This window comes from Maniola jurtina, chromosome 1 (assembly GCF_905333055.1).
Source record: "Maniola jurtina chromosome 1, ilManJurt1.1, whole genome shotgun sequence".
Classification (NCBI taxonomy): domain Eukaryota; kingdom Metazoa; phylum Arthropoda; class Insecta; order Lepidoptera; family Nymphalidae; genus Maniola; species Maniola jurtina.
Window position 1 is genome coordinate 269,136 of NC_060029.1, and position 24,104 is coordinate 293,239.

The window sequence follows — 24,104 nt, forward strand, 5'->3', positions numbered from 1 at the left end:
GTTTTACGCAATGTTTTGTTTCATAAGCCTATTGGGAAATTATAAAACTAACATAATTTAGTTGCCAAAAGCACCTGTTTATCTATGCGAGTGATTTAATCTGGTTGATCATCGGATTTTAATTTATAATACAAATAAAATTAGAGCAAATATTTGAAAAACACGAATCATGTGATTTTCGCGTTTTGGTATAATATTTAGTAAAGCAGTCGTTTTTCGTTATGTAATTATAGAGTTATAATAACGAAATGGCAAATCATTTACAAGTTATAAATACGTCGTGTACTCAGAAGTACATAGCACTATGTGCCAAGCATTGCATTGTAAGAGCAATGATAGCCTAGTGGCTATAGTACTACGGCTAAGGCCTAGTAGTAAGTCTTATTCCATAGAAATTCAGTTTCACAAGTCGATGTTTGTCGAATGCTTTGTATAAAATTAATTCCTTTGTAATGTGCGATCTTCTACTTCATATTATGTTCCCCATTCTATGTAAGCTAAAGTTACCTTTTGCATTATAGGATAGGTGCAGGTAGGATAACTCAAGATAGTGGGAATAATTTTTCTTGTATAATTTCACCATCACTTCTAAATTTCAAAACCGATTTGGAGGTAGGTAGCTATGGGGTATCGCTAGAATTCTTTTTTAAATATCATCCCAAGTAATATTTCTGAAAAAAAAAAACATATTGCGGCCGTATTTTCAAATGTGAAATATTTTACATTTTGTTACGTTTTTTGGTTGTTTTTTAATTACGACTTGCCACAAAATGAAACTTAAATATCTAGTTATTGTTGGTGTACAGGTGCACTGTTTGTTTTAGCACCGGAATGTTTAAAACCAAGAAACAGTTCTCAAAGGCCTTTGAGTCTGACTCCTTTCTCTATAACATTATTGTCCCTTGTTGTTGGAAAAGCGTAGCATAATATTTCAAGGATCAATGAATACGACATAAATATTTATTTCTATCAGCCTTTTCAAGCTCTATACTGCAGAAAATTGAAAGAAAATTCAATACATTTTTTCATATAGGCCAACTAGTTTTTTTTATAGTGTTAGATGAATTCCGCGACTTCGCATGGATTTATGTTTAAAAACTCCATGGGATATCTCCAGGTCTTTAACTATTATCTACTTATACAAAAAATCACATCCATCCGTAGTTCGTTGCGGCGTGATTGAAAGACAAACTAACAAAACAACAAACAAACACTATTTCGTTCTTATTATACCTAGGTATTAATAGAGGTAGTAATTCTCATTCATCTGTTAGGAAAGTAGTTACATTATATGGAGAAGATAGTAACAGAAAACTCCAAGGATCTTTTCGATAATTACTTACAATGAATCACGACAATTTTCAAAATAATATTATAAATTCAGAAGAAAAAGCCGCATAATACACGTATGCTGCTTAGGAGTTGGAGCACACGGCACACAATCTCGGAGACGCAAACACACACTGTTTACTGAAGCCCGTCTGCGCCGTACATTAGAGCAATTTGGATGATAATACAAGCGCAAATATTTTCCCCCGCTATCCTCTAGCCGATATTCAAAAATAATAGTATCCGCTCCGCAAACAACGGCGGGTATTAAAACATATTAGAGTGCTCTCCCACCGTGCGCGATAGCGCGAACTTCCCCTTAGCAGGTAACTTGCGCCATTTTGATTGAGCTCTTTTCCTGTCAGGGGACAGAGAGTGGTCGAGACTGACTGAAGAATTACAGCTGACCATTATTTTTTGCGCTTTAATTCTAACTTTTCAGACGAAACAATCTCATTACCTATCGTCATCATCGTCATTCGATAGTTAAACGTCTCGTCTTGCGCCGCCTGAATCCAGCGGCTCCCTTAGACTTTGTATGTCGTCTGTCTGTGTGGAAGGAGTCCAGCGCTGCGCTTGCTGGTGCGAAGTCGCTATTCTAGCACATTGGGACCCCAATGTCTATAGTTGTTTAGGGTTTCGTACCAAAGGATGCCAACAGGACCCTATTACTAAGCTTCCGCTGCACTGTCTATCCGTCCATCCATCCATGTTAGTAAGCCTTATTCATTAATCATAGTAGTAAAAGAGTTGATTTATTTTTTAAATTGTTGACCACTCTACATACATTCAAAATTTCGGATCAGTCGGATAAGTATTTTTATATGTATAGCCAGATAGATCACATAATATAGTGGATGGACGATGCAAATATTTACTTGGCCGGTTAAGCTCATGCTATTACGCCTGTGAGAAGCTACTATAAGAGATTTTTCGCTCGAGCGATCGGCGGCGATCAATCGCGCGTGCGACTAGACGCTCCGCTGCCTCACCCCGTCCAGGCTCGCTTTCCTTCCATCTGTGTATGTTTATCCATTCAATTAGTAGTTACCCTCCAAATTTTTCGCATGAAAATAGTTTCGTATTTTTTTCATCATCAAAATAAATATTAAAACTTAGATAGGATTCCGTAATACAACAAAGAACCTACGTGCATCCACCTAGTTGGGTCTTCCAACGCTGCGCTTTGCTGTGCGAGGTCGGCAGTCCAGCACCTCGGGACCCCAACGTCTATCGGCTTTTCAAACTATGTGCCTTGCCCACTCACTGACCTATGTCGGTTGGTTCTCCTATAGATCTCATCATTTCTTTGGATTTGATCACGTAGAGAAACTCCAAGCATACCTTCGCTGAGTGACTCTGAGGTTTGTTTATGAGGCTCATAGTTACATAGTAAATAAGTAGTAGTACCATTTCTTAGAATAAAGTTACCTTTTGGTTTCATAAAAGGATATTCTACCTTTTTAAGTACACAAGTTCATTTACCCAGTCCCAGCAATCAAGAATATTTAATATCTCGAGGAATGGGAGAGGAGAAAAGAAAGTGCAAAGCAAAGCACTACAAAGGCCTTTGAGCGCTGTTTAGTGTTAAACATCCCGATGTTAGTACAAAGCTGCGCAGGTGCTCCGGCTGGTTATTGTGGTAGACTGCAGCTAGTCAGTAAAATTGCAGTTCCATTGGCTTTATTCTCGGCCGACTCGCCGGTTGATCAGTGACAAAGGTCGTGAGCAACTTCGCTAGAAATGTGCTGGCGTGTTTATGACAAAAGGTACTTTCACGTCGGTCATCATTGCTTTTATTGCGGTTCTTATTGTTTTATTCATCACTAGTTGATACCCGCGACTTCGTTCGCGTGGATATAGGTTTAAAAATCCCGTGGAAATCTTTGATTTGACGGGATAAAAAGTAGCTTATGTGTTAATCCATGGTATAATCTACCTCCATTATAAATTTCAGCCAAATCTGTCCAGTAGTTTTTGCGTGAATGAGTTGCTTTAACAGCTTTGATAGTTTTGGAATTTGGAAAATAAATGATATGTAAGTAGATACAGGCTTTATTAAAAATCCTAAGCAAATCACGAGGAAGAAATCGCAGGCAAAAGCTAGCTTAACAGCTCGTACACACAGGCTGCGTAAGCGTTGCGTAAGCGTAGCGCGTGCAGTTTTATGTCTACGGACTCACGCGCGTCACTACGCATGTGTCACGTGTACGTGCTTGGTGTGAATCGGCTTTTAACAATAACCTTTGGTACCTTTACCTTTAATTTATAGACTAGCACTTGGCTGCAATCTGACCTCGTGGCAAGTGATGATGTAGTCTAAGATGCAAGAAGATGTCTAAGACGCTTGCCAAGAAGATACCAATTCACTCTCGACTTGAAGGTACCCATGTTAAAATTGGAGGGGAAAACTGGTGCTGGAAGAAGTTCCACATCCTAGCTGTAGGTACCTAAAGACATAGTTCTGCATAGTGAGCGAAAGCGTTTAATAATCAAATATGACTTCAAAATTTGTACATCGCAGAAGTTGTGTGAAAGTTTGCCAACTAATCTACGCTGACAGGGAGGTCTTGAGTCGCAAAACGCTGCGCTGAATTAATTTCTGCCATCAGCCAAACGCTGAGCATATCTCTACAACTTTGTCGCTGTTCATGGGATTCATTACAGATTTTATATCTAAAGCTTACACGAGAAAAATAGCACGTCATATTCATCATATTCATTAGTATTCATAACTACATATTTAAATGATTTAATTTTTTTCGAACACTAAACAACTTATACACTCGTAAAAATAAAAAAAATGAAACGGGGAGTGAAAATGTGAAAGTGACTTTTTGCAATGTTCAATAAACCGATCTTGACGAAATTAGAGGTACCAAGACTATCGTTTATAGTCTAGTGGTTGAATCGTCGGACTTCTTTTCGGGAGGTTGGTGTTTTTAAGTAATAATCTAAATGTCCCTTGCTTGAAGGAAATCCTCGCGAGGAAACCTGTATGACAGAATTTTCCATAATGTTCTCAAAGGTGTGTGAAGTCTGCCAACCTTCAAACCCCTTCTCATTCTGAGAGGAGACCCAACTCGTGTTTTACAGTTGATATTTTTCAAAAATCTAGAAACATTATCTCAAAGTTAAGCTCTCTAGACATATGCTCTCTATAAAAAGTAAATTAAAAATAAACCGTTGCGAAACCAGTTATGAAATAGGTATTTATGAAAGCTGCACTCCCTTTCATAAAATATTATGTTCGTATTTCATAAAAATTCGTGTTTGCTAGAAATCGTAGCTATGCAGAATAGAGCGGCTTTAACAATAAGTATGTATTTGACTGCAATCGTGCATTGTAAGATCTACATCTCCTGAGGATGCTCCGATGTCGGTGCGAAACGTTTGCTAATCCGCACTAGGCCAGCGTGGTTGACTATGGCCTAATTGTTTTTCATTCTAAGAGGATACACGTGCTTAGTAGTGGGCTGGTGATGGATTGAGATGATGATGATGAAGAAACAAAACCTTACTTAAGAAGTACCCTTATTTACTGTCACAGCAAACTATGAGAGCAAAACAATTACCGCTAACGACCCCATCCATCGACGAGCACATTACACCAGTGTGGGGCCATGCAACTGTCGGCCGCGCAATATATCTCTTACAACGTCCTGAATCCAACACACTGTCCTCGTACTTAAGCAGTAATTACAAGTGATGATAGGCGCCAGTGGTTGGCAATAGGCCAGTGCCCACCCAGGGTACCAGCCCATATTTCATATCGATGCAATCGATCTGTTCGGTGAACCATTGAAAATTACAGCACAATACGAAGTTAATTTCGAATCAAGTCTATTGCAGATGGCTATAATACGTAGCCCTATTTAATAAAAATCTACTTCGTTTTATAAAAAACGGTTTGGTTTATTAAAAACTAGCTTATGCCCACTACTTCGTCCGCGTCGTGTTGTACAATAGCTGTTGCATGGCAAACGATCAGTCCAATAGTTAGAGCTGCGCGTTGATAGATCAGTTAGTCAGTCAGTCAGTCAGTTAGTTTAAGGTACTCAGTACAAGACTTTTTTTTTTAATTTTGACAAGCGCTTGGCTGCAATCAGACCTGCTGGCAAGTGATGATGCAGCATAAGATGGAACGCGCTTGCCTACAAGATACACACCTATTCACTCCCGACTTGAACGAACAAATAACTAAGCCCACTCCACGAGATCATAACTTTGCGTTTATTGCAATGAACGTTAAACTCGAGTATATACACTCATGGAGATAGCGTGAAGAAGCAATGCACTGCAACTATTATTTTCCGTCGGCTAACGTATCACATAATGTAGCACAACTTGAGCTACAAGCTCTGGGCACGCGCTCCGCCATTAACATGATCTGCGCGATGTAGTGACGTCATCATGATCAGGGCCTCCACGACACGTGCCAGATTGCACCGCATTGTCCTCAAATTGATACACTTGGCTTATTATGTAATGTGCATAATTGCATCACCTACTAAATCTTATTAGGTTTGCTTTCTTGCACCTACTTCGTTTATACGAGATATATTAGATAGAAAATATTATTGCACACAAAACAAGAAAAAACACAAGTAAACTGAAAACTAAGAAAAATTAAAAAAAAAATTACGTTGTGTAGGTATTAAGAAAAGCTGATTGACTTTTGATTTTTAAAATATTTGTTTTTTTTTCAAATACTTAAAGAAGCGATTCCCGAGCAAGTTTTTCCTAATTCCTACTAATAACAGCCCGGATATCTTTAAAACAAAATTGAAAAGGCATCTTCTAGGTTAACGCGTCCCATCTTAGGCCATGTTATCACTTTCCATCAAGCATTTGCTTATAATGATTTTTTTCAAATATAGTAGTGGTTTCAACAATCGTTTTCTTCGGAACATACCAAAGTGAACGAGGCTATAATACTTGGTCATATAGGTATTTTTACAAAACTGCTCCCTACAGTGCTCGCACCTCGAACGGGTTTTAAATTTAATAGGTATGGTTTAATCCATATTAGAAATTATGCAAATGCTAAATCGTCGTAAGCCAGTGGCTTATCGGCAACTCATAAAGTATATTTAGTGGATAATAATCATGAATACGATATCAGCGATTATGCAGCAATGGAAAAGAAAGCTGGCGGGCGGCCAGCGCGTGCTCGCTAGCACTGTGGCGGTGCGGCCGAATCGAGAATCGATGCGATAACACTTTTATTTGAGCCAATTTGAATAGACTCTGAATTGCCCCGTGAATACCACCTGCTCGATATTATCCAATAAGCGCGATGGAATTACATAGGTATCCTACACAGACTTGATGCATCTTACATTAGGAAGAAACGTAATTTGGTTCTCAAGTTTTGCACTTGACTGCGATCTCACCTAGTGGTAAGTGATGATGCAGTCTGAGTTGGAAGCGGGATAACTTGAAAAAGATATGCAAGCTTTATCAAACATATTTAACACGGTTCTACACGGCATCGTACCGGAACGCAAAATCGTTTGGTGGCTCTTATCAGATCAGACCAGAGACAATTTAAAAATTATAAATTCCCGAACCATTCCTTGTGGGAATTGAACCTGGGACCTCTAAGTTATAAGACATCGCGACCACCGTGCCAAAGAGATCGTCAGAACGCACATTCACTATTAAAATTTTGAACAAGTAGAACAGTGTTTTGCGTAGTCATTTGCTATGTTATAAATGTCGTACGGAAGGCAATCGAAGGACATTTAATTAGGTTAGTAGGTGTATTCCGAGTCAATCGAACTACCCTCCCTATAACCATTAGAGCTCGATCGGCCACAGCGGACCTTATGGCCTTAATAGAAATAATAGAATACACTCTTGGCTGCTATCTCGAGGGTAAGTGGCCTATTTAATGAGAACTTTATTGATAATGGACATCGTTCACGTAGCTACCTATATTATGTATGCAGGGTTAAGTTAGATGTGTAAATAAAATCGTGTAAGTAAAAGGTATTTCAGCAAAATAGACAAGTTTAAAAAAAACTTTAATCTTTTCTAACGACGCGATTTTTGTTTTTATTACAGCCATTTTGAATTTGTCATTTATTTATTATTTGTTGTGTGAGCCGCAAGATTTTGTTAAAATTTCAACTCTACCTTTTACGGTTAACGAGATGCTGGCAGACAAAGGGACGGACAGACGGACGGCGGAGGCTTAGTAATGGTTAGTTGGGGTCCTATTATGATCCATTGGTTACGGTACCCTAAAAATAACGTGAGTAAAAGACACTTCTAAGCTAAGATATCCCTGCTATCCTTAAAATTAATCAAAAATCTAATGTTTTTTAATGATGTTGAGTAAAAACCAAATAGAAAACAAAACCGCCAAAAATAGTGCTAAAATACTTCTTACCGTATTTTACTTTTGTATTCGGTTTGCTAAATCATTTTTTATAATAAGACAGAAAAGTAACAGTAGTTAGCAGAAGTTTAATTACAGAGGCTCGGGAATCTATTACCCTTCCCCGCGGCCCATCACAGCCATCATCTTTTGGACGCGAACGCGGCTCGAGCAGCAATTATGCAGTTAGCGTCGGCGCGGCGGCTCGACTGCGCCAATTACTGCGCTCATTGAAACCCTCGCCGCAGCGACCGCGCGCACTTCCCCGTGAGAACCTACGAGTAGACACGCCATACCAGCCTTGCCTTGTGTTTCAAACAAAAATAAAAAAATCCACTTTGAACAGTGATGTTCATGCTATCATAGCTTTCAAATTATTGTTGTTGTTATTGGTAGGAAAACATTAAATAACTTTTCTCCCACTTGCTCGGGAATTGCTTCTTTATTTGGAAAAATGTCAATCGGCTTTTTTTAGTACGCCCCAAAATAACACGCCAGCAATTTCCAACAGAATAATAAATAATAGACATTACTGGGCAGGTTCATACTGCTAACGAGGTTCTCTAAATGCACACTAAAATAAATTAGGTGTATTTTAGGAACAAGTGATATTTAACTATTATAAAGGCTGAATGCTTTATCTTTTCAAATATGGAATGACTCGCGTGCATGCGTGGTTGAATTATTGTGAATTGAAATTAGTGATGGCATTTTCATACGTTGAATAACACAAGTTTTAATTTTTTCAGTAGAAATGAGTACCTACTCTGTACCTACCTGAGTACCTAGTATGAGTACCTAGTCTGGAAGAAAAATCATTTAATATTACTTAATGCAAAAGTATTTGTACAAACTACACTGCAACTTTTTTCTGGAATTTGTTTACGTCTATTGTTTCAACTAGTTGCAGGTACTCACCGTTATCCTCTTGAGCTGCCGCTTGCCCTTGTACCACGTGATGGCGGCCGGAGGGCGACTACCAGCTGACTCGCACGCCACCTCGTACCGTCTCTCTGCTGTTAGCACTCCACCTTCACCAGTCTCTGATGGCTTCTTGATATCCACTGTGAGTGGTCGCACTGCAATAGAATATTATCTTTGATGCCTTATACTTCTCGAAGCGGTGGTAGAGTTTTAACTGGTCCTAAAAACCACTACTTAGCTGCATGAAAATATAAATAATATAACGTAATTACTATCCCTAGTATGTTTTAGCTGAGATATGGCTTATTATACAAACCTATTGATAAACAAGTTTCTATCTGCTGATCTTAGCAATAGTGATGGAGAGATCAATGCTTGGAATATCTCTATAGGATCAAATCAACCCCATGATTTTGTAAGAAAAACGTGTTCATCGCTATCGTTATCGACGGCGAATTCTGCCCTTTGATTGGTTAATTCGCCGTTTACCTTTTTTTAACAGCCAATCAAGGGGCAGAAATCGTTAGTGATTACGTTAACCATGAATACGTTTTTCTTACACAATTGGGGGGCAGAAGTCAAAAGTCCGTAGAAAACCGATCACGGCTCAATGGATCGCGCGAATAAACTGGCATTGATCAGGTTCTACTGTTTGAGAAACCGATGGACAATGTGGTTTTAAGGTGTTTTCATTGAAACCCTGCACTAGAAAGCGTGGAGTTGGCAAAATATCTCAAACGAGTCGCTGACAACAACCATTGTAAACAAGTCTAATTTTAGATTCAGCAATAGATTATTATTCAAGACGGCTAATCTAAAGTGAAATTGATACCACAAACAGATCTTACAAATCTAATTTCACGTAGTAATATCTCATTTGGCACAACACGGAAGCCAAGTCTGCGCAAGTTATCTCACTAATACAGTGGGTTTAACAGACAAATGCCGTCAAGATGCTCTGCATGCGGCAGTCCAGAGACGGCTTTATCCGAAGCACTTGCTCGGAATTAAATTACTAGTTTTGCTGTCTAAGCAGCAGTTAGAGCGTCTAAGCTAATTCTAGATCTAAATGGATTTGTGGTGAAATGTCTTCGTGATTCGGCGCGCATAAATCCATGTACTTATGAAACTTCTGGTTCCGTCTTTTGTTGCTTATCCAAACATTTCAAGTATTTTTGGTAACGACCGTTAACATTTTGAATGTATGATTTGAGATGTTTTCTTTAATCAATGGCTGTTGTAAATTTTTTTAAATAAATACCACGATAATGGCAAAATCGCATGGCAGGCCGTTCTCTATGACGTCACCCGTGTTATGCTCACACTCCTCGTCCGTGGAAGCTCGCTCGATACTCACAGAACATGTCCAGCACCAGTGAGACCTCCTTGGGCGGCACCAAGTGTGAGTTGGCGGCTTGACACGTGAACACGGCGGCGTAGTCCGCGCGGCGTATGGCGGGCCACAGCAGTCTGTTCTCTATGACGTCACCCGTGTTATGCTCACACTCTTCGTCCGTGGAAGCTCGCTCGATACTCACAGAACATGTCCAGCACCAGTGAGACCTCCTTGGGCGGCACCAAGTGTGAGTTGGCGGCTTGACACGTGAACACGGCGGCGTAGTCCGCGCGGCGTATGGCGGGCCACAGCAGTCTGTTCTCTATGACGTCACCCGTGTTATGCTCACACTCCTCGTCCGTGGAAGCTCGCTCGATACTCACAGAACATGTCCAGCACCAGTGAGACCTCCTTGGGCGGCACCAAGTGTGAGTTGGCGGCTTGACACGTGAACACGGCGGCGTAGTCCGCGCGGCGTATGGCGGGCCACAGCAGTCTGTTCTCTATGACGTCACCCGTGTTATGCTCACACTCCTCGTCCGTGGAAGCTCGCTCGATACTCACAGAACATGTCCAGCACCAGTGAGACCTCCTTGGGCGGCACCAAGTGTGAGTTGGCGGCTTGACACGTGAACACGGCGGCGTAGTCCGCGCGGCGTATGGCGGGCCACAGCAGTCTGTTCTCTATGACGTCACCCGTGTTATGCTCACACTCTTCGTCCGTGGAAGCTCGCTCGATACTCACAGAACATGTCCAGCACCAGTGAGACCTCCTTGGGCGGCACCAAGTGTGAGTTGGCGGCTTGACACGTGAACACGGCGGCGTAGTCCGCGCGGCGTATGGCGGGCCACAGCAGTCTGTTCTCTATGACGTCACCCGTGTTATGCTCACACTCCTCGTCCGTGGAAGCTCGCTCGATACTCACAGAACATGTCCAGCACCAGTGAGACCTCCTTGGGCGGCACCAAGTGTGAGTTGGCGGCTTGACACGTGAACACGGCGGCGTAGTCCGCGCGGCGTATGGCGGGCCACAGCAGTCTGTTCTCTATGACGTCACCCGTGTTATGCTCACACTCCTCGTCCGTGGAAGCTCGCTCGATACTCACAGAACATGTCCAGCACCAGTGAGACCTCCTTGGGCGGCACCAAGTGTGAGTTGGCGGCTTGACACGTGAACACGGCGGCGTAGTCCGCGCGGCGTATGGCGGGCCACAGCAATCTGTTCTCTATGACGTCACCCGTGTTATGCTCATATTCCTCGTCTACCAGCACACCGTTCACCAGCCATCGGACTGAAGGCTCCGGACGACCTGAGAATAAACGAAAATACTGTACTTCTAAGTCTAAAATAATATAAAATAAATTATAATAATAGTAGGATTTGCTTTCTAAACTACTGGTAGAGTCTTGATTACTCATAGGGCCACTGGTTGACCTACTCAAGGACAGATATTTTAATTTGAAAATAGAACACAGGATATTTTACATTAACGCAGGCGTCCTACGAAAAGTTAGCGTAAATTCCAACGGCACTTCTCATAGTTAGTGAGAATGTAGCTTAAGGTGCTACTAAATTACCATTAACATAAACTATAAAAAATTATAGTGTTTTAGCTTAGCGCTTATAGCGTCAGTAGTAGCAGTTTGATTTTGATCGGCATTTAACGGAATAATTGGCAGCTTTCATGATATTCAGTACACAGTATACACAACAGATACTCGCGTCTGTCTGAACGTAATCACATCTGTTCGAGAGCGCTTTGATATCGGCATCAAAAGCACTTGGTTCGAATTAAATCGCTAATAGTGTTGCGACTCGCGTGTTATCTCAATCTAATTCAGAGCGTCAATGGATTCAATTTGGATTTGTGTGGAGCCTCCTCACACCGCATGCATCTATTCATGACTTGACAAGTTACTCGAGAGCGCTAACTTAACATAGGTTTTCACTTCGTTAGCCACTCATCATCAACGTGATCAACCCATCGCCGACCGACCCACTACTGAGGACGAGTCTCCTCTAACGCTCCGGCTACACGCTCTGTTTTGCCCGCGAGAATCGAACCCGGGACCTCCCACTTATAAGACCACAGCACTTCCCACTGCGCCAGGGAGGCCGTCAAAAATAAATGCAGCGACTTTTTTTGAAAAAAACCGGCCAAATGCGAGTCAGACTCGCTCACCGAAAGTTCCGTACTCGGGTATTTTTTCTGACATTTTGCACGATAAATCAAAAACTATTATGCTTATAAATTAATCAAAATCTGATTTAGAATGTACAGGTAAAGCCCTTTCATATAATATCCCACTTGGTGTAGTTATCTTACTCTGAAAATTGAAACACATTATGATTTTTATTTTAATGATGTAACCACAAATACCTGGTTTTCAGATTTATTCCTATACTCATGATATAAGACCTACCTACTTACCAAATTTCATGATTCTAGGTCAACGGGAAGTACCCTATAGGTCTCTTGAAAGACACGATAGACGGATAGACGGACTGACAGACAAACAGACAGACAACAAAGTGGTTCTATAAGGTTTCCGTTTTTCCTTTTGCTGTACGGAACCCTAAAACTGATCTAAATAACTCTCTTTAATGTATTTCTACTTGTTTCAGTATCGTTTACTCGCAAAGCATCGATCGCTGAAAGCGGGTGCTCAATAACTATACATTAACAAATTGATTTGCAAAAAACGGTCTAGTTTTAGCCTTTTCATAATTGCGAATAAGCAGGTCACGAGCGCTCTTCGCGAGAAGTAGCGGCCTAATTCTGCCTGCTACTTGCACACGCGAAACTATACTCTATCAGGACAATAATAAATCCCATTTTGGTGCACACTCTTTTCCAGGCCGATACACAACAACGGCGCTTATTTAAATTAGATTTTGGTGTTAGTACTAACACGGGGGTCTGAAACAATGGAATCATTGTAGATATTTTATTCAATCATGTGTTTTCTGCGCGTTTCGACCGTACAGAATAAACGGTGGAAACGCGCAATTTATTACAATTTTTTTTAAGAATGGTTTAGCAACACATTGTGCAAAACCTGCATCCCGAAACTTATAATGTTCTCAAAGGTATGTGAAATATGCCAATACGCACTTGGTCAGCTTGGTAGACTATGGCCATCCCCTTTCCATTACGAGACCTGTTCTCAGTAGTGAGCCGGCGCGGCTATGGGCTGTTATTTTTTGCTTTTTATCGTTTCGTACCTATCTCAAAAGGAATATTATATTTCATAAACCTTCTGCAGTCGGATATTCACTTATTGCAAAATAAATACTTTGCATAAAAAAGTGATCACATAATCTCTAAATTCAGCAAGGATATAAAGCCTCCAAAAACAGGGAAGGGAGGCTTTAAACGAGTACGTGCAACAGGCGACCCCTCAAAACTGTCCTAAAAACAGCCCCAACTAAGCCCCCGTCATTAGAAAGGCATCTGCCCTTACCATCATTGAATCGTTTTTTTAGGAATCCGTGGAAAGCAGTATAGTAGTAACAGTAAGCTCGTCCGTCTGTCTGACAGAGCCTCGCGTCCATGCAGCTTAGCTTATAGAGTCTATTAGTACTAGAAAGCTGTAATTTGGCATGGGTATATAATTTTATCACCCGGACAATGTGATAAAATATAATCCTGTCATTTTGTATCTTCCCTACATATAAAGTGGGGTCAAATTTTGTTTTTCTCGTTTATCTCATTGTGTCGTATATTGGACCTATCATCCCCATGCCAACTAATTAGTTGATTTTAGATATAATAGGAGGTTACTTATATAATTCTATGAAAATACGAGCCCTGTACAGTCGAATAAAACTCGTTAATTTGTAAATCCTACTTAACTAAAACTACAAGTTTTCTTTTGACTTCGTTGTACGTGTAATATTTAATGTATAACTGTCGACTATAGGTACTGTGAGTCGTCACCAAAGTAGTGGTGTAAAACAGCTAGTATATATAATAGTGACGGGCAACTACGGAACCCTGCGCGTGGCCAGACACACACTTTGCTGGTTTTTTTCCGTTTCTAGTGAAATACGCTTCAATCAATTTCTCGATTATGTAAATTCCTTGCACCCCCACAAATCTCCGGCACTTTGCCGTGATCAGATAAGAACGTCTCTTCAGATTTGATTCGTCTAATTCGAGGAGCGTAATTATTTAAAAACCGGCCAAGTGCGAGTCAGACCTCGCTCTTTTAGAGTTCCGTAGATAATTATGAACATCATATTGTGGGTGTAGAAATATTTCTTTTCCGAGCTAGAGCATCGCATTAAACGGTGAAATAAAACCCAAAAAAAGTTCGTTTGTGTTTGTCATAGTTTACAAACTATTTTATAAATCGTTGTATTCAGTATTTGTTGCTTAAGTACAGTATATGGCACATAATATATCGAAATTTCATATCCTTAACTTGTTTAGTTTTTAAGATAACCCGCGTCATAAAAATGATCTAAAACTGACAACTTCGACTGCCCCTCATTTTCTTATTTTTGCAGAGTGACACTGTTTTTAGCCTTTGGGTACCGAACCCTAAAACGTATCGCTTTTGTGGGAACGAGGGTTTCTTTTCCCGTGGCAAGTTGTTCTTGGTTATTGGATCGGACATTTTCATTACAATAAAAGCGTATTGAGTAGATTGTTCTGTAGCTTTGAGGCCGAATTTCTTAGTATTAGTCGCAAGTATTAACTTTTTTAGGGTTCCGTATCCCAGCAAAAAAGGAACCCGTATAAGATCACCTCATTGTCGGTTTGTATGTTTATCGTGTCTGTTAAGACCCTTCAAAGGAATTAAAAACTATAACGTTTATCTAGAATCATGAGGTTTGCCAGGTCCTATATAGGCTATAAGACCTAGACTTAAAAAAACCGGTCAAGTCTTTACTTGTGCTAAGTTATAGCACAAGTCTTTACTTGTGTTATAACTTATAGCACAAGTAAAGACGCGTTATCTATTGTACGCTGACAGTACCTACTGTCTTTCACGCAAGTGCCAACAACAACTGGAGAAAGTTTCAATTCAATCGGATAACAAACAGACCGACAGAGTTTTTACAATATAACATTTAGAGCCTGTTTCACAATCGCCTGATAAACTTAATCTAACGGATAAATGGTCATTTTGACAGATTCCCTGCCAAATTTCATGATTATAGGTCAACGGGAAGTACCCTTTAATAATGGGTTTTCTTGACAGCAAGACAGACGGACAGACGGACAGACAGACAACAGAGTGATCCTGTAAAGCTTCAGTTTTTTCTTTTGAGGTACGGAACCCTAAAAAACTGTCATAACTGTCATAGTTTGTCTGGAGGTTGAGAAACAGGTCCATAGTATCATTTTTCATTACAAAGAGTGTATAAGTAATAACGTTCTCAATAGCAAATACCAATGTTTTGCGAGTTGAAAGCGTTTCAGTGTCTTCGGCTAGAGCGCGCCGCCCTGAGGCTGGAGAAAGGAAAACCTACGCCGCTTGTTCAGTTTGAACCTTGTTTGAACACTCTTTTCTTTTCTTTTATTATCTTTCAAAAGAAAATCCATAACGGCTTTGAGCTTTTACTAGATTAATTAGGGGAAAAGCTTAACTACGGTGTTTTAGAACGAAATACATATTTTCTAATTAGATACAATTATAATTTAATTAAGAAATGCTGACGTTGAATATAAAAGTAGATTTTCATTGTGAGTAATTAAACAAATCTCAAATCTCTTAATATTACCGTTTTAGTTCTCAAAATCATCATAATATAAGGAATATGACGCATTATTTCAAATTAATGCATCGATAGATGTACCCACCGTAAAAATACTTACGTAGGTATGCGATGGTAGATATACAGGGTGCAACCAGAAAACTAGCAAAAAGTGTAAATTAAAAATTTATAACACCCCCGACAAGTGAAGCTTACAGTTACTAGAAAAGAGCTGATAACTTTTAAACGGCTGAACAGATTTTCTTGGATTATAGCTACGAACACTCGCCATCAAGCCACCTTTCAAACAAAAAAAAAAACTAAATGAAAATTGGTCTATTAGTTTAAGGGCTACGATGTCACAGACAAATACACAGATACGCACGTCAAACTTATAACACCGCTCTTTTTGGGTCGGGGGTTAAAAAAGATCTCGTACATACCTCCAAGCACTCGGCATGTGAGCAGGACGTCGTCACCTTCCTCGTGAGGACCGAGCGTGGTGGCGTTGATGACTCGGCCCCATCTGTCCACCACCACGGGCTTCTCTGGTGGTACTGCAACAAACATCCTCAATCAGTGCTATGATCCATGAGCCTCTTGTTTTTTTTTTTTATAATATGAGTAACCGCACACAAACGACTTTGTATGCCTTAGTGGACTAAGACCCAGCGCGTGCCAGACATTCGTCATTTTTAACCGACTTCCAAAAAAGGAGGAGGTTCTCAATTCGTCGGGATCTTTTTTTTTTTTTTTTATTTTTTATGTATGTTCCCCGATTACTCAAAGACCCCTGGACCGATTTGGAAAATTTTTTTTTTGTTTGAAAGGGTATACTGTGCAGGTGGTCCCATATAAATTTGGTAAAGATCTGATGAATATCTTCGGAGATGGAGAACAGAACTCCTCAATGGATAAGAGCAAATTGCTCGCGATCACTGTAATAGCTTAGTAAACAGTAGGGTTTTTACTACTTAGTAAACAGTGGGGCCACTAAAAATTGTGAAATAAAAAATTTTCAAAAGAAAAATAAAACCGACTTCAAAAACCAAAAACACTAAAAAGTAGAAAATAATTTTTGTTTAGCTACACATGTAATGTACCTAGGTATGAAGTCGGGCGAGCTTCACTCTTGGATTTCTAATTTTGTTTTAATATGCTCGCTCGACTTCATACCTAGGTACATTACATGTGTAGCTAAACAAAAATTATTTTCTACTTTTTAGTGTTTTTGGTTTTTGAAGTCGGTTTTATTTTTCTTTTGAAAATTTTTTATATAAAAGCTGAAAGTTTCTCTGCGTATTGTCCCCAATACAGGAAGGAACGATCAGCGACTATGAAGTTTGGATCATGGTGGCTTTGGCAGATATCAGATAAAAAAGGTTTAAAAAATCTTACGTGTAGTCTTTTTTATTTTCTTCGCAATTTATTACATCAAATGAAAAAAATTAAGTTAAGTATTTGGTTGTAGCAGTGCACAGATTCTTAATAAATCTTTCTGTTTGGTAGAGTAATTACCAAGATGGCTTCAGTATTCAGTTCAGTTATGTATTATAATTCTCGAAACTTTGAAAAAGTTCGTCAATTGGCAAGGTGTAAATTCTCCTCCAGCATAAATATTTAGTTTGTTTGTTTCGCATTTCGCGACAACTAGTTCGGAACTGAGGCGAAAAATTCGAATGTTCTCCAACTTTGGTCTGAGTAGCGTAGTTTTGTTTTAACTACTTTTCCTTTGGATTCGCTTCGTTTGGGAGATTCTTTTTGCCACAAACTAGGTGCCTAGTTGTCGTTCAAGTTTGAGTCACTTCAGGGTTGTTGATTTTCAATCCTTAGAGCGTTATCGTCATCATCAACATGATCAACTCATCGCCGGCTCACTACAGAGCACGGGTCTCTTTGAAGAATGAGAAGAGGTTTCGCTATAGTCTACGTTGGCCCATTGCCACGTCAGTTTCAGGATCCGCTGGACTATGTCGGTTACTCCTGTCTCTACGGATCTCCTCATTCCTGATTTAATCACATAAACTGTAAGCATAGGTATCTCCGTTGTCCACTGAGTGACTGAGTTTTTGCAGAAGAGCCATATTTAAAAATCAAACGAACTTACCAAGTGAAGTTCGATTGTAATTATGCGAGCAGCTTCTTTCGACGCGATTTGGTTTACATATTGTAGAACGCGTCCCACGCATCAGCCTAGCACGGATTTTTAGATCTTTTTTGACTTTGAAATTGGCAACACTGCCTACCCGCATCCAATCCCCCACTAGCGCCCTCCCACCACAGCTCGGACCATTTCACGACCGGCTTGTCATTTTAGTTGATAGTTATAGATAGATACATTTTATATTTGTTTATATATGTATGTATATATATATAAATTAGGGTAGGGTGTACTTTTGTGTACTTTATGAAAATAATAAAATTAGGGAGGGTGTGTATAAATCGCGTCGAAAGAAGCTGCTCGCATAATTACAATCGAACTTCACTTGGTAAGTTCGTTTGATTTTTAATTATGCTTCGCAGCTTCTTTCTTTGCGATTTGGTTTACATATTGTAGATGTTCAGAGCTAACAAATATAAAATGAGTAACCTATTTGGAAAATAAATAGATTACGTAAGTATTTGTGAATATTACAAATAAAAATTTACATTAAAAACATAATAGATTATGGTATATTATAGCTTGTTGAATCAACTTTTTTAATTGAGTAGGTATATACTTATACAATACATTTGTGATCTTATACATATACCTACTATCTACATAATAAATCGGCATGTTAAATATAATAAATAATAATAAATTTAATAAATCAACAAAAGTTATCGTTAACTAAGTATGTTTATCTCTCTTTTATAAAATTTAGCGAAAGTAGCCGATAACTGGCTGTAATCAGCAGTGTTATCATTGTTGACACCTGCTCTGCTGGCTCCAGATGTGGATGCATGGCGTGTTATGTGAGCACTAAATTTTGTCATATCAATAACACTTTTATGAATTGTTATCCAATGACTCAATCATTGGGATGATAACTTTTTGGAAGGCCCTTTGTAACTAATATAAACAAATAATCCTTATTAGTTTCACGAATAGAATTTGTTTTATTAATATACTACTTTAAACATGTATCTGAATATATACTACTTTAAACATGTATCTGAATATATATAAAATTTTCACTAAAGAAAGGTAATTTCAAAAAAGGGTTGAGAATTGAGATGAATTAGGTCAAGAGGTCGTTATCAAATCTGAAATTTTAATAGTAATCTACTTCAGCCTATTGACGTTGCTTATTTTTATCAGTGAAAAAGTAAGCACTCTATGAGAAAGCAGTCATTAAAGCCAACAAAGTAAGGGTCTTTTTTTGAAAGATTTCCCAAGTTGAAGTTCTCATGTGGCCATTGTTCAGATAAGTAACTAGGAACAGTGTCAGTATCCCATGTTATATTATACCTTGGTTGAGTTGGGCTTGACCTGCAACTCCCTTCATAAACTTCCTAATTTGATAGTCATCTAACATATTAGGAAAACCTAATAACAAGGCAGATAAGTACAAATTTACAGTTCCATTTTTTTTTTTTTTTTTTTTGTACTCTTATCAAATATTTTTGTAAGAAAATCTAAAATCACAATAACATTTTTATGACTATAATGATAATCATTTTGTTTACGATATTCTATCTAGGACCTAATACGTGTATCGTATTGTCTGTACGTAATGGTCAGAATGTGAATTAATCACAAGATCAACAATTATTGCTGGTACCGACATTTTCAGATATTGCTGTCGCATAATTTCACGGTGACTAAGTGGATTGTTATGTGAAGATTATGAGGTTTTCTGAAAGGTTAAAAGATTAACGTTAGGATGAAAGTATACATAGGTACATGGTGAGCAGACCGATCTTGTAAACAAAGGAAACTAGGCTTGCGATGGCTAGTTATTATTTTTATCGGTTTTAAGTTATTATTTTTCTTATCATTTTTAAAATTAAAATCAATGGTGGAAACGCATAATAGTACAAATGTTTTTAGGACACCGTAGAGGAATCAACAGTACATGCATCAGGATTGATTTTCTATGTGAGTCTCACATTTTGCATTGCAACGACTAGCGAACAAATCTATTTCAAAACTGTCAAACACTTGAGTCAACGTTTTAAAAGCATAGTCAGTTAATTCCTGGTTAATTCCCATTCGGTGTCCTGGAAAGATTTTCTCGACAAAATATTAGCTTAGGTATTATCTTTAATTAATAATAAAGATGTAAATACATAAGAATTACGGGTACTGCGCGCTTCCCCCGTACAATTTACGTAGAAAATAACTGCTGTACTATCAATCCTTAAAAGGATTGTCTACGTTACAAAGATCATTTGCAAATACCTTCAAAGCTAGGAAAAACTGCCTTTAATTCTAACTCGTTTATATGTAAACAGGAGTCTTTCTTCTTACGACCGGACGCTACACTGTAGCTACACTATACATTATTATAATAAAAAGTACTCCAGTTAAGCATGCGTCCGAATGTTTAATTATCAATTAATTAAAGGTGAAAATGCACTGTTGATACTATTTAACTTTCTCAAATCCTCAAACTCAAATTTAACTATTTCAAATTGCTAAGGCGGTGAATGTTTTTGTTCGTAACTCGGGTTATTTAGTAACAATGATACTTGTGACGTTTGAACATTTTCCTATAATAACCCACGAATATTGGACTCCAGGATAAGCTGAAATTAACGGTTCAACCAATCTAGCAAAATCACGAAGTTTGCGTTTCGATTGTGTGAATATCTTTTCAAAAAATAATAATAATAATTAATTTTAATTTTCTTATCATCAAGAAGTTTTAAGTATCATGTCAGAATGCTCACGACATTTAAAACGTAAATATTTTCGCTGTGATATAGTTATATTAAAAAACATGCATCTTTTAGGCTGATTTAAGCCAAGTGACAATTTGTTGTAATTAATTTTGATGCAGTGCGATAATCCTCTATTTTAAAATTACTACTTTTAATAAACCTAAATAGGTTTATAAGGTTTAAATACTAAAATATACTATAATAGTTCTTATCTAGAACTGAGAGTTGTGATTCGTCATCTACGAATCGCTCCTATTTCGAGTAATTTGTTTAATGGTTTTTGAAAACCTAAAGACTTGTGAGGTGATTTTGGGCAACAATCACTGGGATTGCTATTTTGGATAGGCGTGCTTATAAAAGGAATAATGTAGCCTTCGATCCATTATAAAACAATTAGATCACTTGTAATAAATACATGATCATTCATGTGAGAAAGGACGTAAACGTCATGCGTACGATACCTCGTGTAGCACTAGCGGCGGCTGTGAGCGTTCGGGTGCCGCGGCGCGGAGGGGCCGGCTGCTCTGCTGCTGGTACTGGCGCGGAACTAGCCGACTCTTCCCTATATCTTGTTTGATTTTTTCCGACACATTATCGCCGAATATATACTTGTTAGTATATGAGTTTTCAAGAGTGTCTATAGAAGACACCACGAATTTTTTCCTGCTTCGTTGTGGTGCATATCACATAAGATTCGGCAGGCGTCGTTCGCTATTGCTCTTGGTTTAAACCTTCGTATATTATGATTTCTAGTGCTGGAGTTAAGGCAGTTAAGGTGTTACCGAGTTGTTTGTGCAATTACATAATTACATTTTACAAAGGGTTCCGTTAGGACTGCTTTTAGCCTCTCAGTTCAAAATTGGAGGTAAAATTTTGTCAATTTTCGAGTGACATAATTTCAGTAACCGGGTTTGACTTCTACTTCACGTGCAACCAGCACGTGAAGTAGAGAAGCATCGTCGCTATATTCATCATGAATATTTGAATGAATGAAAACAAAATTGAAATAGCCCTCAATTTAGCTATTCGCTATTTTATTTTTGTTTTGACGGTAAGAGCCCAAAATTTGGCAATTACGCATCAATGTGGTAAGCTTGATGGTTAAAAACCAGGTATTCATCATAAATATTTGAAAGAATGAATATTCAAATTTAAATCAAATTCAAAACATTTTTATTCAATTAGACTTTTACAAGTTCTTTTGAATCGTCGAAAGTATCTACCACTGGTTAAAATAAAATTGAAATAGCCCACAATTTTTAGCTATTCGTAATTTATTTTTGTTTTGATGGTAAGAGCCCAGAATTTGGCAAATACGCATCGTGACGGTAAGAGCCCAGGAATTTGGCAAATACGCATCACTGTGGTAAGCTTGATGGATAAAATCCCTGTATTCATCATGAATATTTGAAAGAATGAAAATAAAATTGAAATAGCCCACAATTTAGCTATTCGCTATTTATTTTTGTTTTGATGGTAAGAGCCCAGAATTTGGCAAATACGCATCGTGACGGTAACAAGCCAGGAATTTGGCAAATACGCATCACTGTGGTAAACTTGATGGATAAGATCCCTGTATTCATCATGAATATTTGAAAGAATAAAATTGAAATAGCCCACAATTTAGCTATTCGCTATTTATTTTTGTTTTGACGGTAAGAGCCTAGAATTCGGCAATTACGCATCAATGTGATAATTATCCATCAAATAAACTGCAGCTATTTATCATGAATATTTGAAAGAATAAAAATTCTTTAAATTAAAACTCAAAATATTTCTAGTCAATTAGACTTTTAAAAGTTCTTTTAAATCGCCAAAAGCATCTACCACTGGTTAAAATAAAATTGAAATAGCCCACAATTTAGCTATTCGCTATTTATTTTTGTTTTGACGGTAAGAGCCCAGAATTTGGCAATTACGCATCAATGTGGTAAGCTTGATGAATCAACTCCAGCTATTCATCATGAATATTTGAAAGAATGAAAATTCAAATTTAAATTAAAACTCAAATATTTCTATTCAATTAGACTTTAAAAAGATTCTTTTGAATCGTCAAAAGCATCTACCACTGGTTAAAATAAAATTGAAATAGCCCACAATATAGCTATTCGCTATTTATTTTTGTTTGACGGTAAGAGCCCAGAATTTGGCAAATACGGCATCATTGTGGTAAGCTTGATGTATACAATCTAGGTATTTATTATGAATATTTGAAAGAACGAAGTCTTCTTTAAAGTTATATTTTTGTATTGGTTTAATTTTAATAAAATGGATTCTACTTACGATTTGTGTTCTCGTTTTCTCTGGCGTTTTTCATTTAGCCTCCTTATTTTTCTCCTAATTCTTTCCTCTGGGTCCTCATTTTTCCTCTTCTTCCCCATGTTCAGAACGATGATTTTAATAATATTTCGCGCGGGTTTCTGTGACGTGCGTAGGCTTCGGCACGGAAACACGTAATGACAAGCCGGTCGTGAAATGGTCCGAGCTGTGGTGGGAGGGCGCTAGTGGGGGATTGGATGCGGGTAGGCAGTGTTGCCAATTTCAAAGTCAAAAAAGATCTAAAAATCCGTGCTAGGCTGATGCGTGGGACGCGTTCTACAATATGTAAACCAAATCGCAAAGAAAGAAGCTGCGAAGCATAATACCTTATTCATATTATAGCAGGTTACCTTTTGCAACTACTACTGATTTCATCCACTAATTCGTGATGTTACCAACATTATTACAAGGAAGTGAAGTTAGCGGGAAGTGGCAAGCAGTGTTTGTATTACATTACTTGATCAATACATAATTATTATTCAAAGAACAGCTCTACAACAACACTATGAAAAGCAGCCACTTCCTGCCTGTCAAGTGGAATCAAAATACCTATAGTCCTAAAATAGATTCAAATGGGGAAGCAATCAAGGTGTACTCAATCGATACACCGCGTAAATAATAAATAGTAATTAGGCACACACAGCCGTTTAATTAAAATGTACACAAGTATAATAAATCTGTGTACTAACACAGCAACTGATTGCGCGCGGTTGATTAATTATAATTTCAAACACTATTGCAGCATTACCCCGGTCGACCAGACCAATGTAATCAGTCTAATCTCCAGCTGATTGTTGCGACCAAACCGACGCACTGGACAATAATTATATTGCGAGATCCCCCAATGTAATTAAACAGTCTATTCCGAACTAAGTTTAGTAATCATTGTTTTAAATAAATATAGCTGACACCGACTGTACTCACGTGGTTAGTCGAACTTAAAGCCCGACTAGTTTCGAACTCATCTGTCAGGGTCCAGGGACTCTGTGATATTATAGACCTTGGTCGATAATTTTTGAAAACAGAAAAAATAATAGTAGGATGAAACCCATTAGAAAAGGAGGGGAATATGATAAAAGGAAAGGAAAAATAGGGGTGGCACTTTCAAAATCAATGGGAAAAATAATACTTTCTCAGTGACTTGTTTTATAATCACAATAAATTATTCTTGGCAATTTGGTACAAGGAACAACAATATTAAAAATATATTTTCAGACACTAAAATTTTGCATTC

At 38.3% G+C, this 24,104-nt stretch overlaps 1 protein-coding gene across 1 annotated transcript in view; it reads right to left on the minus strand.

Annotated features, from left to right (window-relative positions):
- Positions 1-24,104, minus strand: part of LOC123867060 (nephrin-like) — a 370,840-nt gene that overhangs the window by 128,098 nt on the left and 218,638 nt on the right. Inside the window, exons 6-8 of the mRNA XM_045908906.1 lie at positions 16,126-16,239; positions 11,082-11,285; positions 8,633-8,793 (exon numbers count right to left, since the gene is read on the minus strand). Of these exons, the coding sequence (XP_045764862.1) occupies positions 8,633-8,793; positions 11,082-11,285; positions 16,126-16,239 (479 nt within the window). The remainder of the gene's footprint in view (positions 1-8,632; positions 8,794-11,081; positions 11,286-16,125; positions 16,240-24,104) is intronic.